The sequence below is a fragment of the Astatotilapia calliptera genome, chromosome 3 (assembly GCF_964374335.1).
Source record: "Astatotilapia calliptera chromosome 3, fAstCal68.1, whole genome shotgun sequence".
Lineage (NCBI taxonomy): Eukaryota > Metazoa > Chordata > Actinopteri > Cichliformes > Cichlidae > Astatotilapia > Astatotilapia calliptera.
Window position 1 is genome coordinate 54485821 of NC_137424.1, and position 17408 is coordinate 54503228.

Here is a 17408-nt window from a genome sequence, read left to right on the forward strand (position 1 = left end):
CTTTGACAGGTAAACCTAACATGACCGAAACAGCAAAAAAAAAAAAAAAAAGAGAGAGAGAGAGAGTGTTGACATAAGAAGAGAAAATGCTCTCAATTATGGAGACAGGCAAATGGTTCATTTATGTTTGATGTGTGTTTATTCCTCCCTAAATATCGTCGGTGAAGTTCGCCATGCACGTCAGATTTTCCTGCGCATTTTTATACGTCTGCCAACAGAGAGAGAAAAAATCACATTCTAACAGACAGCTGGTGCTTAGAATACAGTTGAAGAACTATTAAAAAACAGATGATATAATATTTCTGTCCAGGTTGCAGACTTCATGTTGAACATGCTGTTGCAAACCCTGCTCCTCTCGGTGGAAATGCGCCTTCTCTTTCCTCTTTGTATAAAAACATTTTAAAAGTCAGTTTAATCTCAAAATTCACTGTTAAATCCAAAACACACCAGATAAAGAAAAGCGAATAGTTCAGTCTAACACATGTGCCAGTGAACCATTAAACGTCTGTGAAACTATGCAGTTGTGAAACGTAACTTTAACCTCAGCCAAACCGATTTGCTCAGTTGTAAATAAAACAGCGAAGTAAACGTGACCCGACAGACAGAACCTGAGTGAATGAAGTCCAGCGTTTAACCACTGAGAGCTAAAACTCAGCTGAGGTTTCAAAGCTGTGTGCCGGTGATTGGACATCAGCCGCTGATGACGCTGGTTCGCCTATAAAGTGCTCTGTAAGGAAACAAACTCCAGCAGCTCTGCGCTCGGGGAAAACACTATATTTACTTATCTTGTGCAGAAAAATGCGCTGACATTGCGTTATATCGAGCACCGGCTGCCCAGTTAAACTGTGACTATCACCAGGTAACGTAGGCGTGTTTCTTGAATTAGCAGCAGGTGTTAAACAGCTGACAGATGAGGAGGAGGATGCATGCAGGTAAACTGAGGGTCTGTTGAGCTGGTCGCAGGCTTCGTGAGAAAAATGTCAGCTCGTTCTTTATGTTACAGAAGCACAGAGACACAAGACCAGGCGGAAAGAGACGATCGTTCGGTGAAAATGAGAATCTGCGAATGCAACATGTGGAACACGGAGAGTGGAATATGTAAACAAACCGGTTAACGTAACCCCCTGGGTGCACTCTGCATGCTAATTGTTAGCAGAGCTAGTGAAATCTCTGAAAACATCTGAGCACTTTTGCAAACATGTTCTATGTTGACAACCTGACCAGACATACGTCGCGACATTCGCGGCTAAAACACTGTTAAAAGTGTAGCTGGTGACAGAAAAACGGGGTATTTTAAAACTACACCACCACCATTGCTGCTTGTGATTTGATCTGCATTCTGGGATAACTGGCTGCCCCAAGTCTACACAAGCAATCGATTATCTAGGATCGACCTGTTTTGACTTACTTTGCACGGCAACCAATCAAATGTTAGAGAAGCTGCATGGGCAGCGTTAACCCCGCCCCCTAAGTTTGATGGGTGAGGCTGACAGATAAAATGATTTCAAGATGAGAGCCAGGCGCCAGGACTGCCAAAATGAAATAAATAAATATATCATTAAATAATTAAATGTGTCAATAATTAATTAAAATGTGAAATACATAAATAATGAATTAAATGTGTCAATAATTAATTAATTACATGTGTCATAACTATTTATTTAATTAATTCCAATTTTAATTAATTATTGTCACATTTAATTAATCATTTAATGGTGTATTTAATTAATTCATTATGGCAGTCCTGGCGTTCCATACACTGAAGGAACAATGGTTCCTTCATCATTATTATGCAAATTCTCATGACCATTGATCAACAACCACTGATCAAAGCCCACTGATCAAAGCCCACTGATCAATGGCCATGAGTACCATTCACAGAGAGTTGGGGAGTAGCTGCAATCACAGCATTGTAAGATGGTGAAAGATGTACCCTTAGGCCCCCTCCTCGATTCAGAGATGGTCTTTCCCTTTTCACGTAAATGGCCTCCTTGACTCCGCGCTCAAACCAGCGTTCCTCCCTGTCCAGGATGTGTACATCCTCGTCATTGAAAGAGTGTCCACTGGCCTATAGGTGTAAATAAACTGCAGATGACACCACACAGAAGAGGTAGCTCTTCTGTGTGGTGTCATCCGCTTTGCCAGAGGTTGTATGGTTTCCCCGATTTATAAATCCTGGCACTCCTCCTGGCACTTGACAGCGTACACTATGTTACTCTGTTTGTGTCGGGGGACCTGATCCTTGGGGTGGACCAAGGATTAATTAGGTGTCATTGGGACGCTACAACACAGAGCGAACACCATCCCCACAGACAAAGCAGCCAGGAAAGCAGAAGAACATCACATTAAGAAGGCCCTGAGTAAATGTGGTTATCCTATCTGGACTTTTGTCAAAGCTCGGAAGCTCCAGCCAATCCAGGAGAGAAGGACAACCGCTGCCTAAGCGAAAACCTTTAGTTGATCTGGTGTGTGTCAGGAGTATCGGAACAGTTGAGACACTTTTTTTTTTCTTGATACCGTGTTTCTGTGGCTTTTAAACCCCAAAACACACTGTGCCAAACATTGCTCCACCCAAAGGGGACTCTGGAACAATCTCCCAGTTGATGTCCTTACGTCTGAGTCTATTCAATTGTTTAAATCGCACCTAAAAACCACTTGTTCAATTTGGTGTTTGACGCAAATTAGTTTGACTTTCATCCGGTGCATTTACTCGTTATGCTCTGCCCCGAATTTTACCCACATTGCGGTACTATGTTTTGATTTATGACTTAAAAAATACCTAAAAATGTAATGCAATGTACCTTACAGCACCTTGAGGCAGCTGTTGTGATTTGGCACTATATAAATAAAATTTAATTATACCTTTGGGATAGGGACGTGTTTTACAATTTTGGTTGGATAATTTTTCAAAATGTTTGATATAGTTACATAATTTATACATTTTCTAAAACTGTATGCTGTTTACTGCATACAGTTTATGAGTTGGATAATTGAATTTACAGAATAGCAATGTGTGTGACAATATCTTTTAACATCTTTTTGTAGGAGGTCATGTACAGAAATCTGATGAAATGGAGCAATATTGTAAGTAAGCTATCACTTAATTATATCTGTAGTCATCCAAAAAAAGTTTTTCTATTTCCTGCTCCTTAACAGCAGCTTTTCATTGTTTTTCAGCATGTTCCAGATTCAGAGCCTCTGGAGGAGCGGCTGATCTGTGTGGAGATCTCTGAGACATCTGTGGACCTCATCATGATGGTCATGCAAGTGGTGGTATTCAGTGGTTCTTTTGTCAGATTCTTGCCACTTGCTAACAGGGTACGACACACACCTACACCCCCCCCCCCCCCCCCCCCCTCCTCCCTGTGTTTTCAGTTGCATGACTGCATTAACGGTTTTACTTACAGTGGGATGCAAAAGTTTGGGCAACCTTGTTAATAGTCATTATTTTCCTGTATAAATCGTTGATTGTTACAATAAAAAATGTCAGTTAAATATATCATATAGAAGACACACACAGTGATATTTGAGAAGTGAAATGAAGTTTATTGTATTTACAGAAAGCGTGCAAAAATTGTTTAAACTAAATCAGGCAGGTGCATAAATTTGGGCACCACAAAATAAGAAATGAAATCAATATTTAGTAGATCCGCCTTTTGCAGAAATTACAGCCTCTAAACGCTTCCTGTAGGTTCCAATGTGTGGTTGAAGGTATTTTGGACCATTCCTCTTTACAAAACATCTCTAGTTCATTCAGGTTTGATGGCTTCTGAGCATGGACAGCTCTCTTTAACTCGAGACAGATTTTCAGTAATATTCAGGTCTGGGGACTGAGATGGCCGTTCCAGAACGTTGTACTTGTTCCTCTGCATGAATGCCTTTGTGGGTTTTGAGTAGTGTTTCTTGTTGAAAAATCCAGCCCTGGCGCAGCTTCAGCTTTGCCACGGATTCCTGGACATTGGTCTCCAGAATCTGCTGATACTGAGTGGAATCCATGTGTCCCTCAACTTTCACAAGATTCCCAGTCCCTGCACTGGCCACACAGCCCCACAGCATGATGGAGCCACCACCATATTTTACTGTAGGTAGCAGGTGTTTTTCTTGGAATGCTGTGTTCTTTTTCCTCCATGCATAACGCCCCTTGTTATGCCCTAATAACTAAATTTTACTTTCATCAGTCCACAGCACCTTATTCCAAATGTGCTTTAGCAAACCTCAAGCGGCTCTGTTTGTGCTGTGGGCAGAGAAAAGACTTCCTCTGCATCACTCTCGCATACAGCATCTCCTTGTGTAAAGTGTGCTGAATGGTTGAACGATGCACAGTGACTCCATCTGCTGCAAGTTGATGTTGTAGGTCTTTGGTGCTGGTCTGTGGGTTGACTCTGACTGTTCTCACTGTTCGTCGCTTCTGTCTATCTGAGATTTTTCTTGGTCTGCCACTTCGAGCCTTAACTTGAACTGAGCCTGTGGTCGTCCATTTTCTCAATATGTTCCTAACAGTGGAAACAGACGGCTTAAATCTCTGAGACATTTTTGTATCCTTCCCTTAAACCATGATGGTGAACAATCTTTGTCTTCAGGTCATTTGAGAGTTGTTTTTAGACCCCCATGTTGCTACTCATCAGAGAAAATTAAAAGAGGGAAACTTACAATTGACCCCCTTAAATACTCTTTCTTATTATTGGATTCACCTGTGTATTTTGGTCAGGGGTCACTGAGCTTACCAAGCCAATTTGAGTTCCAATAATTAGTTCTAAAGGTTTTGGAATCAATAAAATGACAACAGTGCCCAAATTTATGCTCCTGCCTGATTTTGTTTAAACAATTATTGCACACTTTCTGTAAATCCAATAAACTTCATTTCACTTCCTAAATATCACTGTGTGTGTCTCCTATATGATATATTTAACTGACATTTTTTATTGTAACAACCAACGATTTATACAGGAAAATAATGACTATTAACAAGGTTGTCCAAACTTTTGCATCCCACTGTATTTCAGTCAGGATCGCTATAGCATAAATTTTGCATCTATGTTCCCATCTATGTATGCGTTTCATGTTCAGTCATATTGTAGTTCATACTGCACCTTTGCTTGGGTAAACTAAAGCATGAACGAGTTTAAAAAAATAAGAATTGTTAATGTCTATTATCACTTTTTAAGAAACGTTTTCCTTTTTGTCTTTGGGCTTTTCTTATGACTATTTCTATTCTCAGATTTACATTGAGATGGCAGAATCTAGTCTTGTAACAGAGGTGTTGGAGAAGATTGCTTCAAATGAACATTTATCTACGAATGTAATTTGGTATGACTTTCACTAAAATAGGGGAAGAGATGAATAAATTATTAGAATAAATTACGTATTTATTTGTTATGAAAATAGACCCTTAGACCGTCTCCTTTTTTATCCTCTATACAGGAAAAAGGTTCGTCGCATTGAAACGTGAGTATTTCTCTTTCTAATATGACAATTCCTGAATCTGGGTGCAGCTTCTCCTGTAGAAGTTAAAACAGTTCTAATACTAAACATTTTGGGTTTTCGGATTCTTGGTTTGACGAAAAAATTATAGGCTCATATTATTTTGCCAAAGTATGGTTTCCTGTTGGGTTTTTTTTGGGGGGGGGGGGTGCGTTGTTTTTTGTTTTTTCTCTAATTTTTATAATGAACTGGCTCTAAAAGATGTGGAGAAACAAAACAGGCAGTTTATGTAAATGTGTCTTAAGCTAATAACTGCTGAACAAAAAATTGGAAATGATATTTGTTTCTTTCTCTGTTTTGTAACATGTTATGTGTAACCATTTTTGTGAAAACAAACTTGTTTTTTGTGGACAACTAACAAAGATTTTCTGCTTTTGATTTTAGTTTGAAGAGCCTAAAACAGCGTCTGCAAGACTCCAGTGAGATTAAAGTAAATCTTGAACTGGACACCACAGATGTTAAGTTCCCGACTGTGATAAGTGGAGCACAGTCTTCTCTTTCTGATAAAGGGGAGCAAACTCTTCAGCAAACAAGTACCTCTGGTTCTGCTCAACCAGCAGTATCAGTTAGTTCGAACATTTCTAAGTCTCTCACAGCAGGACAAAGTGCAACAAGTGACCAAGAAATGGAAGAAGCCAGTGATAAACCAGGAACTGAGATTATAACATCCACCGTTGCTCTTCAGGCGAGTCAGGATGTAGAGAAGGCAGAAGGGAGGGTAGGGGAAGAAGGGTCACCAGTAATTTCAGTCACCTCTGCTGATGGAAGAACTTTTTCAGCTGCTTCTACCCCTGCTCCTCAAGTCAGAAGTCTGACAAAGTCTAAGGAAATGATCAAAGAACTTCCTTATATTAATGCTGACGAGCCCATATTGATTCAGGGAACCAAGACACAGACTGTGGATAAAATGGTAATATCTGGCAAAAAGTGTATTTGCAAAGTGCCAAAAATGTTCTAACTATGACCTGCCATATTTTTGTGAAGTAAAGTAGTAAGCAATCTTTATCTTTTTAGAGCCCCAGCAAGAGAGAAACAACCTCTAGAAGTGACTTGGGTAAAGAGAAAATGGAAGAAAAGGTGAGTTCCTTACTTCTACCTTCAAATTTGGTCTGCATATATGCATAAACATACAGTGTATATAGAATCAAACCCACTAAACTATGATATGATTAGGGATGGGTACCGGTAATGGCACCGGTAGTAACCAGACCGAAAAGCAGCGCACATTGCGGTGCTTTTTTCTTTTCCTGAGATGTCATACACTTTGGATTCCAGCCAATCATTTTACCTTTGCGAGCGTAGTAGGTGGGCCCAGGTACGTACGTTCTTTTAGAGCAGAGCTAAAGATTAAAAATGCCCAAAGCGAAGCGGTCAAAGTCTGGCTGTACTTCACAGCAAAAGATGTAAACTCAGCAGCCTGCAACAAGTGCTTTAAGGTGATACTGTGCAACGGAGGTAACTCCTCAAATCTGATGAAACACATGGCGACGTATAGCATTTTGTTAAAAGCCGAGAAATGCGCCGTATTTGATAGCTTGCCGCGAGACCGTGCACATCTACTGCGGGTGTGGTGCCTGTTATCGGACCCGGGGTTAGCAACATCCCCCAAAAACCCGAAGATTAGAGTCCTGCCCTCTAGCCCTGCCAGTGTAGCAGAAATGATGACGGATGATGATGGCAGACACAGCAGTTCTTCCCTGCGTGAGTAGCTTAATGTAGTTCGTGTGTAATTTACGTTGAGTAGGCTAACCACGTTATTACATTAATGCATGTAAGGTGAACTAGCAAACATCATCATAGCTACATGCGGCTGTCTTCTTGTTTGATGGCAGATACTCCCTTCACCCTGGCCAAAAAGGCTAAAATGACCAAAGAAAAGTGGAAAACAGCTAAACATGAGAGGTTTTTGGACAAAGTTTGTTTTTTCCATTGTTTAAGCACTGCTTCCAGCCAAGAGTGATGCCATAAATCCCCTATAGCTGCTGAAAAGGCATTGTTATCTTTTTACAAAAAACAGCTGAACATGAGAGGTTTTTGGACCAATTTTGTGTTCTCCATTCTTTAAGCACCGGTTCGAGCACCGTTTAAGCACTGGCACCATTTCAAAAGTACCGGTTTGGTACTGGTATCGGATAAAACCTAAACCATACCCATCCCTAGATATGATAATATATCTTAGAGTTTATTAGTGACAGTCTTCTGTGGTCCCTTTTATTAGTTTTTTTTTTTTTTTTTTTTTTTTTTAAATAGCTCAGTTATGTAATTGAAAATAACTCATCTCTTTAACTGGTTAAGCAGACCTGCGGAGTGGAAATAGAAAACCAAAGCCTGGTTGTGTCGACCACTACAAAACAGATCTCAACAAGGCCCTTGAACGACTCGACGAGCAGCTCATCTCCTAGTGTCAGCCAGACCTCTGTCTCTTCTTCTCTACAATCTATTGAAACTCCTCCCTTCCCTTGCCAAACAGCACAGCCAGAAAATCCAGAGTCTCCAGAGATAGCCTTGCATTCTCCATCCGTTAGCTGTAAGCCTTCTTCATCAACAGCAGCAGCAGCAGATGTGACAGTAGAGACATATCAGCTTCATAGAGACGAAGAAGCAAAACCCAAAGAAAGTGCAGTAGGGAAGTCGGGTAAAGTGTTAGCAGAGGGCATTACTACAGAGACAAATAGAACAGAAACATCATTAGCTATACATTCAGCTGCACATAGTCAGGGGTTAGAGTTGACAAGCCAAAAACCGAATCTAGAAATTGATTTTAACAATGGCATACTCAAAGAGTCGAAGGAGAGGACGGAAGAAGAATGCAGAAATTATTATTCTGGCAAGTATCCTGAGGAGGAGGACTTTGAAGATTACCAAATCCTGGACTCGATTGAGGATCAATTGGATGAACAGATGAATGAAGACGGAAGCCAAGATGGCACTGAAACCAATTTATCTGGGTGTGTACAAGAGCAAGGAAACTCTTACCAGGTGATAGATAGTGTTACCGAGGACCAAGCATCTGTAGTTAAAGAGGACTCTCAAGAAGATGCCACTGATAAGGATGTGTTAGATTCAAGAACGAACCAAAGTCCAAGGATCAAGGGAGCTCGAACAACCATACAAACACAAGGAGAAATGCAGAGGTCTTTTAAAGCCCTCGAAAATTTGGGCCAAATCCTAAATGTTGAAGAACAAGTCAACAAAGACATGTCATGCGATGCAGATTGTGCTAAACAAGAAACCTTTGAGATATTGGATTCAATTGATGATGACACTGATGACCATGTTTCTTCAGAAACACATATTTTTGATGAGCTAAATTTCAGTTTAGAGGACTTTGTCACTGTTGATGAAATTGGTGACAACACGGGAGAAGCAGCCTTCAGCCACCAAAGCCGCTCTTCTCATAAGCAGAACTCTGAAATGAAAAGAGAAAGGCAGAGCTCTCACATTGCCTCCTCTTCTTCCTCACCCGTGCCAACTCACATCACAGTGAAAGGAAATTTGTCTTCTAATGTCTTTAAGACCTCTACCTCCTCATCTTCTCAGTCTTTTGAAACTTGTAGGAAAACACACCCAAGCAAGTTAAAGTCCCCAGCCAGAGCACTGCATACTTCATCCTCAGATTGCAGGGCGCATTCATTAAAGATGGCATCAGCAGCAGAAGCTGAGACATCGGTTGACACATATAAGCTGCACAAAGAAACAAGTTCTGTTGAGTCAGAGTCAAGGCAGTCACCTGGACCTGAGAAAGGCCATAGACTGCATAAGTTGGACAGTCAAGTCATGGAGAGCGATAGAGATGCAGTCAAAACCTGTTCAAAGGAATGGAGTGAAATTGGATTGGATGCTTCTGTCCAACTATTACATGGGGTTTCTAAACACCAAGTAGCTACCAATCAAGAGGATGATCGTCTGGTTGAAAATGAAGACTCAGCAGAGAAAAGAGAGGTTGAGGAAAACAAGATTCAGATAATGGAAAATTCTGATAAATCTACAGTTCTAGATGCAGCTGATAAAATTGAAATGTCAATTACAAGTAGCAACCAAAACCCGAGAGGCCAAACAGAAGATAGAAGAAGAAAAGAAAAGGAAGAAATGTTTTCAGAAGAATCCTGCAAAGCGTCCAAAGATGCTGACAACAGAGACATGAAAGACAATTCATCAGATAGTACTGATCATGAAACCTTTGAGATATTAGATTCAACTGATGATCATACTGATGACCATGCTTCATCAAACACCAATCTTTTTGATGAGCCAAATTTCAACTTGGAGGACTTTGTCACTGTTGATGAAATTGTTGATGAAATTGTTGATGATGTGGAAGATATGGCCTTAGACCACCCAAGCACGGCTTCATCTAAACAGAACTCTAGAATGAAAAGTGAAAGGCAAGGTTCAAATGTTTCATCTCCTGTAAAGCAGACTTCTACAAGATCCCTGAAAGACTCCAAGAGCTCAGCAACTTATTCTTCTTTCTCACATTCCTTATCCAAGTCAATGAAAGCCACTGCGAGGAGCAGTTTATGTATGGCTATGGAAACTCCTGCCTCCTCTGTGGAAAAAGCAGCATCAAGTAACCCAAAATCTCCAGCCAGAGCATTGCAAGTTTTGTATTCAGGTTTTAGGACCTGTGCATCAAAAGCAGCTCTAAGTGGAGTTGAGACTTGTCAGCCAAATGAAGAACAAGCAAAACCAACAGAGAGTTTAGTGGTAACATCTGACCACAAACTTTCAGCCAATGGCATTGCTTTGAAAATTGTTGAGTCAAAGTCAAGCCAGTCATCTGCTCTTGAGCAAGGCCAGAAATTCTTTGGAGGTGGCTATAAGGTCTTGGACAGTATTGAAGATGAAAGTCCTGAGGAGTTTGGTGAAATGGAAATAGATGTGCCTTTCAAAGCACTAGACGGTGTAACTGAAGACCGAACAGCAACAGTCCAAGAGGCCACTCAAACAGTTAAAGATGAAGGTTCCACATTGATGCAGCTGTCCGAGGAGCATGTGATTCAAGTAGATAATTCTGATAAATCTGTTGCTGAAGATTTGGCTGAGAGAAACGAAGTGCTGGACAAAAGTAAGAATCAAGCTTCAAGGAGCAGGGGCGATGGAAGGTGGGGGAAAGAAAAAGAACAACAGATGCTTTCAGGAGAAACCTGCAAAGACTCTGGCCAAATGACAAATGTTAAACATCAAAGCATCAAAGAAGCTTCACCAGATAGTACTGAAGAAGAAGGCTTTGAGGCACTGGACTCGGCTAATGATCGCATCGATGACCAAGTCTTTTCAGATACCACCCTTTTTGATGAGCAAAATTTTAACTTGGAGAATTTTGTCACTGTTGATGAGATTTTCGATGACTCGGGGGAGGACCAAAGCACAGATGTGTTATCCTCTGCCGAACAAACCTCATTAAAATCCTTGAAAGGCTTCAAGATTTCTTTGTCACCTTCCTCATCTAAGACAAGGAAATCCACTTTGAAAAGCAGGTTGTCTTCTAATGTCAAAACGATCTCAAACCACAAAGTTTCAATAAAAGGCATTGCTGGGGAAACTATTGAGTCGGAGATAAGTCAGACACCTGGACCTGAGCAAGGCCAAGAATTACATGAAGGAGGCTTTCAGGTCTTGGACAGTGTTAATGATGATGACGCATGTTTAAAAGAGTGCAGTGAAATTGAATTGGATGCTTCTCGCAAAGTGCTAGACAATGATATCAGACACCAAATAACTACAGTTCAAGAGTCCAATCCTTTGGCCAAAAATGAAAGTTTTACAGTAAAGCAGCTGTCTGAAGATTTGATTCTGGTAGTGGACATTTGTGACAAAAATGAAGCAGAGAGCAGGGGAGATGGAATCAAGGGGAAAGATGAAATAACGCTTTTGAAGGAATCATCCAAAGCCTCCAAAGATGCTGGCTTAATTGCAGAAGGTAAAAAACAGCCTCTTGAAGAGGGAGACAACACTGTAAAAGAGGGTACTGAACAACAAACCTTTGAGATACTGGATTCAACTGATAGTTATAATGATTATTCTATTTCTTCAGACGCTCAGCTTTTTGGTGAGCAGAATTTTGAGAGTTTTGTCACTGTTGATGAAATTGTTGAGGATGTGGATGACAACCAAGGCACCTTCTCATCTGAGCAGATCTCCAGAAAGAAAAGAAAAAGACAAAACTCAGATGTTTCATCTTCTGCCAAGAAGATCTCAACAAGATCCTTGAAACAGTCTAAGAACTCAGCTGCTTTATCTTCTGAATCCAAGCCCACTGAAGCTTCAGAGAAAAGCACCCTGTCTTTAGGCTTGACCACTGACTCACCAAAAAAACAAAAAGGCTCATCTGAACCAACCAAATTCAATACCACATCTATGCAATCTGCTCAGGCCACTAAGACCCCTTTATTCTCTTCTTCGCTGCCTGTCGAAATTCATGCATCGCCTTTTCGCAGAGCACAGCCACACAAGACAGAATCCTCAGCCAGAAGACCACACACTATATCCTCAGGCCACAAGACCCATTTGTCAGAGATGGCATCAACATCAGATATTGAGGCATCTGTAAAGATTCAATATTCTAATGAATCAGAGAAAAAAAACACAGAGTGTGCAACAGCAAAGTCTGACCACAACGTGTCAGGAGAGGGCATTGCGGCAGGGGATTATGTCGGAAAATGTATTGAGGAGGAGGAGGAAGATGGTGAAACTTACCAAGTCATTGATTCAGTTGATGATCAAACAGAAGAACAGCTGGATGACGATGGAAATCAAGATGGCTGTGCTAAAACCAAGTATTCAGGACCTAAACAAAGCCACACATTGCATGGGGAAGGTTATCAGATTTTAGACGATATAAAATCCACAATCCGAAATGAAATAAAACAGTACATTGAATGTCAAGACATCCAAAAAACTTCAACAGATGCTACTGAAGCATTTGAGATACTGGATTCAGTTGATGATCTGACTGAAATAGAAGATGATAACCAAAAATTTGAAACCCTCGGCACCCAAGTATCTAAAGAAGCCACAGAAGAAGAGGAAGAAGCTTACCAGGTAATTGATTCTGTGGAAGATGAGCCAGCAACCACAGAGACCAAATTGGAGGCAGACAACAAGGAAAAAAGAACAGATAAATCCAATGAACCTAAAAGAGATGATAGACCAACAAGGAGGACTGGATCAAGGTCCAGAACATCTAAAAGTGAAGAGGGGGGGAAATTACCAATAAAAGAGGACAAGATGGAGAAAAAATATGAGACAAAGAAAAGCAATACAGAAAAAGACAGAAATATTCTCAAGGACACTGAAAAGATCATTCATGGGAAAGTAAACTTTGATAAAGATGAACCAATTCAAGATGCTTTTACTGCAGAAAGGTCTGATAGTAGAAGGTCTGCTAGAGGATACAAAAAGGACAAACTGACATACACAGAACAATCTAAAAAGCCAGAAGCGGTAGAGACTGACAACAGCAATTCAGCCATTACAGAACAATCTACCAGTGGGAGAAAGGAAAGAACGGCTAAAGAAGTCCCAACAAAAGACAAGACTACAGCAAGAAGGAGAACCACATGGGCTGTACATTCCCAGAAACAGGATCCTGAGAAAAATACAGAAAATGAGGAGACAACGCCACCGACCGAGAAGACACCAACAACAAAGAGTGATGCCTTGATAAAAGACTTAAGGGAAGACTCTACCTATGAAATACACCCTGTGGAAGATGATGATAGGAATAATCGACCTGCAACTTCAGAAAACACAACGTTGGAAAGACCAAGGAAATATATTGAGAAAACTTTTTTGGATGACACATCTGAGCTAGTGACTCTGGATGAGGTGGGGGCAGATGAGGGTGGAGACAAAGGTTTTTTGGAGGGAGAAGAGTGGAATAGGGAGATTACGGAGGATGAGCTGCAGGAGTTTGTCACATTGGATGAGATTGGTGAAGAAGAGGAGGAGGGACATGAGGTCTGCCAACTCAACCCAGATAGCCAGTCAGTGAAGTCCTTAAACCAAGAGGTAATGTTAGCATTTAAACTGTTGCAAACATTTTTCTTTCTTCGAGAAATCTTTGTTCTGATAACATAAATCTTGATGCCAAACATTTTGGTTTTCTCTTTTTAGACTTTGTCAAATGTGAATGAAGCAGTGCATGATGAGAATGAGAAGGGTGTCAAAAAGGAGGCTCAGAAAATCTCAAGATCTAATAAACGCAAAGGTGATGACAATGCAGGTTTGTGTTAGTCTTCTTACTGCTTCCATAAAAAATGTCATAAATTAGCAGCAGGCAACAGGTTTCTAATTAGAGTCAGTTGATTAATTAATCATCAGCAGGCGTGACCTCCTTTACTAAAGTTTAGTTTGCTGCTCTGGTGCATGGTCAAGTTACATCTGAAGAAGCCATACAAACCTGTGGAATAATGTCCTTTAAACACCTTTGGGTTTCTTTTATAAACCTTGGGCACATTGCATTCCCAGAGTCAACCATGAACTCCTCTATATGTCTGACAAAGAAAAGAATCAAGGTGTTGAAATTGCCCAGTCCTGTCGAGACCTCAACCTGATTGGAATGCTGGTTTGGGACCTTAAGAATGCTGTGCGTAAATGTGTATCCCCAACCTCAATAAACTGAAGCAACAGAGGTGTGGGCCAAATTTTTCCCACAACGATGTGAGAGACTGATGAAGTCACAAAGAAAATGATTCCTTCAGTTTAGCTAAAGCTGGTTATAGAAGCGATTGAAACATGGACTGTACATAGGGTGATCGTGGCAGTTGGCAGTTTGATTGTGTAAGGTTGCCGGGTTCGAGCCCCAGCTCCGACAGACTTCACCTGTTGCCTACTGGTGGTTGTCAGAGGGCCCGGTGGTGCCAGTGTTCTGCAGACTTGCCTCTGTCAGGGCAGCTGTGGCTACAATGTAGCTGGCCATCACCAGTGTGTGTGAATGAGTGGATGACTGAATGTAGTGTAATGCGCTTTGGGGTCCTTGGGGACTAAGTGCTATACAAATACAGGCCATTTACCATAGTTTTTCAAAGGACAGCACAAAGTCTCGTGTAAACTTCGTTTCACATGACTGTTTGTACATGGTAGGTATGATAAGCAGGCATAAACAGTGGTGCCTTCATTGATAGAAGGAGCAGCACATCTTAAAGCAGATAAGACATAAACCAGGTGAAATGGATTGTGTTAACAGCTAAAGGTTTCCAGTATAATGGAACTCTAACCATAAAAGCTAAATTACTAATTATTTTAAGGTGCAAATAAACTGACATCTGCTTACAGCCTAACAGAAATTTAAAATTAAAGGTAAGACACACTATTAAAGACAAATCTATCACCCGTTACATGCTTTGTTAGCCAAGACAGTTTGATTTTGGTGTGTTTTGATTGGCAGATTATTATCACTATAGATTTTTTTTTTTACATGGAAAGCATTGTGTACTAGTCTGTTGTGTGAATCTTGTAAAGTTTACTCCTAAATTTACTAAGAAAGAAAATGGCAAACTGTTTTGCATTAATGTGAGTCTTTGTTTTTGTATCTCATATTAGAGGAGAATGTGAACTTGAAAAGAGATGAAGACAAGGACAAGAAAGCCATTAGAACCAGGACAAGTGGCCAAGCCAGGAAGAGGACTAGACAGATCCCTGGTAACACAAGCACAGCTTTCTGGTTTACATAATTGTGCAGAAATATTGAGCCACTTCTCATTTCTTCATACTTTGTTACTTTGTTAAATAATCTTGAGGAAATGTTCCCTAGTCTTTCAAAGTTTTTCTTTTGACTTCAGCTGCTTTTATTCACTGATTTTCAGTCCAGTCTTTATACCTGAGCATTTTCAGAGGAATGTTTTTGTTGTTGTTTGTTTGTTAAGCCACTTAACACTGACTTATGAATCATTCAAGGACAAAAAAAGGAACCTTAGTCATGTGATGAGCCAGTTGTAATCTAATGCCATGTAGTGCTGTCAATCAACAAATTGGAAACAGCTTCACGACAGCATGACAATGGTTACAGACACACGGCAGTAAAATCATACCTGGGTAGAAAAACACATGGTGGAACACTATCAGTCACGGATTGGCTTCACCAGAACTCAAGCTTTAATGGAATGTGGGATCATCTAAAGCGTGGGTGTCAAACTCCTTTTTCATCATGGGGCACATACAGCTCACTTTGATGTTAAGTGGGCTGGACCCATGAAACTACATGATAGATGTGTAATTCACAGAAAATGTACCGTGGATAACATTTCTATTGTAGTCTTTGGAAAAACTGGACCTTGTATTAATAATAATAATACTGCATTTTATTTGAGGGCGCCTTACAAAAGAACAAAATTAAAAGGAGCAATAGTCATAAAATACATAAAATAAGTTAAAATTGCAAAACAGAACTTGACAACAGATAAAATCACTACTAAAGCGAATAAGCCAGTTTGAACAGATGTGTTTTGAGCTGTGACTTAAATACGGGAGGAGAGTCTATATTTCTTATGGCTTGATGAAGAGAGTTCCAGAGCCGTGGAGCAGAGCGACTGAAAGCTCTGTTTATATTTATATGTAATTTATATTATATTTTCGCAATATATGATCAGGAGGGGAGCATGTAAATAATGAATAAAAGAGGCTCTAATACTAAACCCTGGGGCACACCAGCAGAAACAGGATAGAGACTTGAAGAGTGGGATTTAAATTGGATATAACTGAGTGCGGTCTGAAAGATATGAGGCAAACCAAGCAAATGGGTATGACGAATGACAATGGATGCTAACCGGTTCAGGGGGATATTGTGAGAAATGGTATCATACTAAGATCAAGAAGAATGAGGATGGATAGTAGACCAGAATCAGCTGCCATCAGAAGGTCATTGGTTGACCTTAACAAAGCAGTTTCTGTGCTATGATTGGGGTGGAAACCAGATTGAAATTGTTCATAGAGATTATGGTCATTGAAATGTAAGTGAAGCTGGGAGGCGACAACTTTTTCAAGAACTTTTTGAAATAAAGGGGAGATTTGATATAGGGCGAAGACTATCAAAGTTTTTGGGGTCTGCACCAGGCTTTTTGAGAGTTGGAATAACAGAAGCCTTTTTCTGACATGAAGGGACCATTCCAATTTTAAGGGAGGAACGGATAATACTGGTTATGAGAGGAGCTAACGAGGGAAGACAGGCTTTAAAAAAAAAAAAATCTAAATTATCCACCTGTCAACTTGACCCTCTTCCCACTGTGTTAGTTAAATATGATTAGATACGTCAGTTATAGAGGGAAGAGTAAAACCTGAAAATAACTGACAGGAACACAGTGGGGGAAACAGGAAGTCTACTTCAGAGTCAGAAGCTCCTACAGAGTGACGGTGGATATCTTAGCTTTTACAAGACTTTTCTGTCATTTAATTATTTATCTCTTAGTTAATTACTTTTGTGTAGTATGAATGACTGTGAGGGAGTCTTTATCAGCAGGAGACTCTGTGAAACCTATTTAAATACAGTTAAAAGCAATGTTCCCTCTAAGCTGCGCACGTGTCTCTGCGCAGAGAAAATCTGCGTTGCGCACACACAAAAAAAATTCTAACCTGAATTGAAATTAAATGAAATATGTGCCGACACCGGTGTTTTAGCTAGCAAAGCGGCGTGGCTGATGTGGAGTGAAGCCACGTTAATGACAACGTGTACAAACATTGGAGATGTGAGCAGGAGAGATGGAACAATTGACGGAAAAAGTGTGGACAGTTTTTAAATTGTGTTGATAGGCCACGTAAAACCAGAGTTATGATAAAAAAAAATCTGCAATGTTTGGTTTTCTTCCTGAATACTACCGTTGTTTAGATTTACTGCGGGAAGAAATGGTAAAAACTGCGTTTTATAAGGAAAACGCTCGAAAGCCTGTGAGCTAAAACAAAACCAAAACACCCCACCCTTTCCCATTGGT

General features: G+C 40.4%; 1 protein-coding gene across 3 annotated transcripts in view; it reads left to right on the forward strand.

Moving 5' to 3' along the window:
* The window catches only part of LOC113019245 (uncharacterized), a 31773-nt gene that overhangs the window by 10059 nt on the left and 4306 nt on the right, over positions 1 to 17408 (forward strand). For 2 of the 3 annotated variants that reach the window (XM_026162811.2, XM_080292324.1), the window contains exons 15-23: positions 3046 to 3084; positions 3178 to 3318; positions 5219 to 5307; positions 5422 to 5445; positions 5866 to 6391; positions 6496 to 6558; positions 7780 to 13494; positions 13600 to 13708; positions 15028 to 15126. In XM_026162811.2, the coding sequence (XP_026018596.2) occupies positions 3046 to 3084; positions 3178 to 3318; positions 5219 to 5307; positions 5422 to 5445; positions 5866 to 6391; positions 6496 to 6558; positions 7780 to 13494; positions 13600 to 13708; positions 15028 to 15126 (6805 nt within the window). The remainder of the gene's footprint in view (positions 1 to 3045; positions 3085 to 3177; positions 3319 to 5218; positions 5308 to 5421; positions 5446 to 5865; positions 6392 to 6495; positions 6559 to 7779; positions 13495 to 13599; positions 13709 to 15027; positions 15127 to 17408) is intronic. The other variant, XM_080292330.1, reaches the window with a different exon arrangement.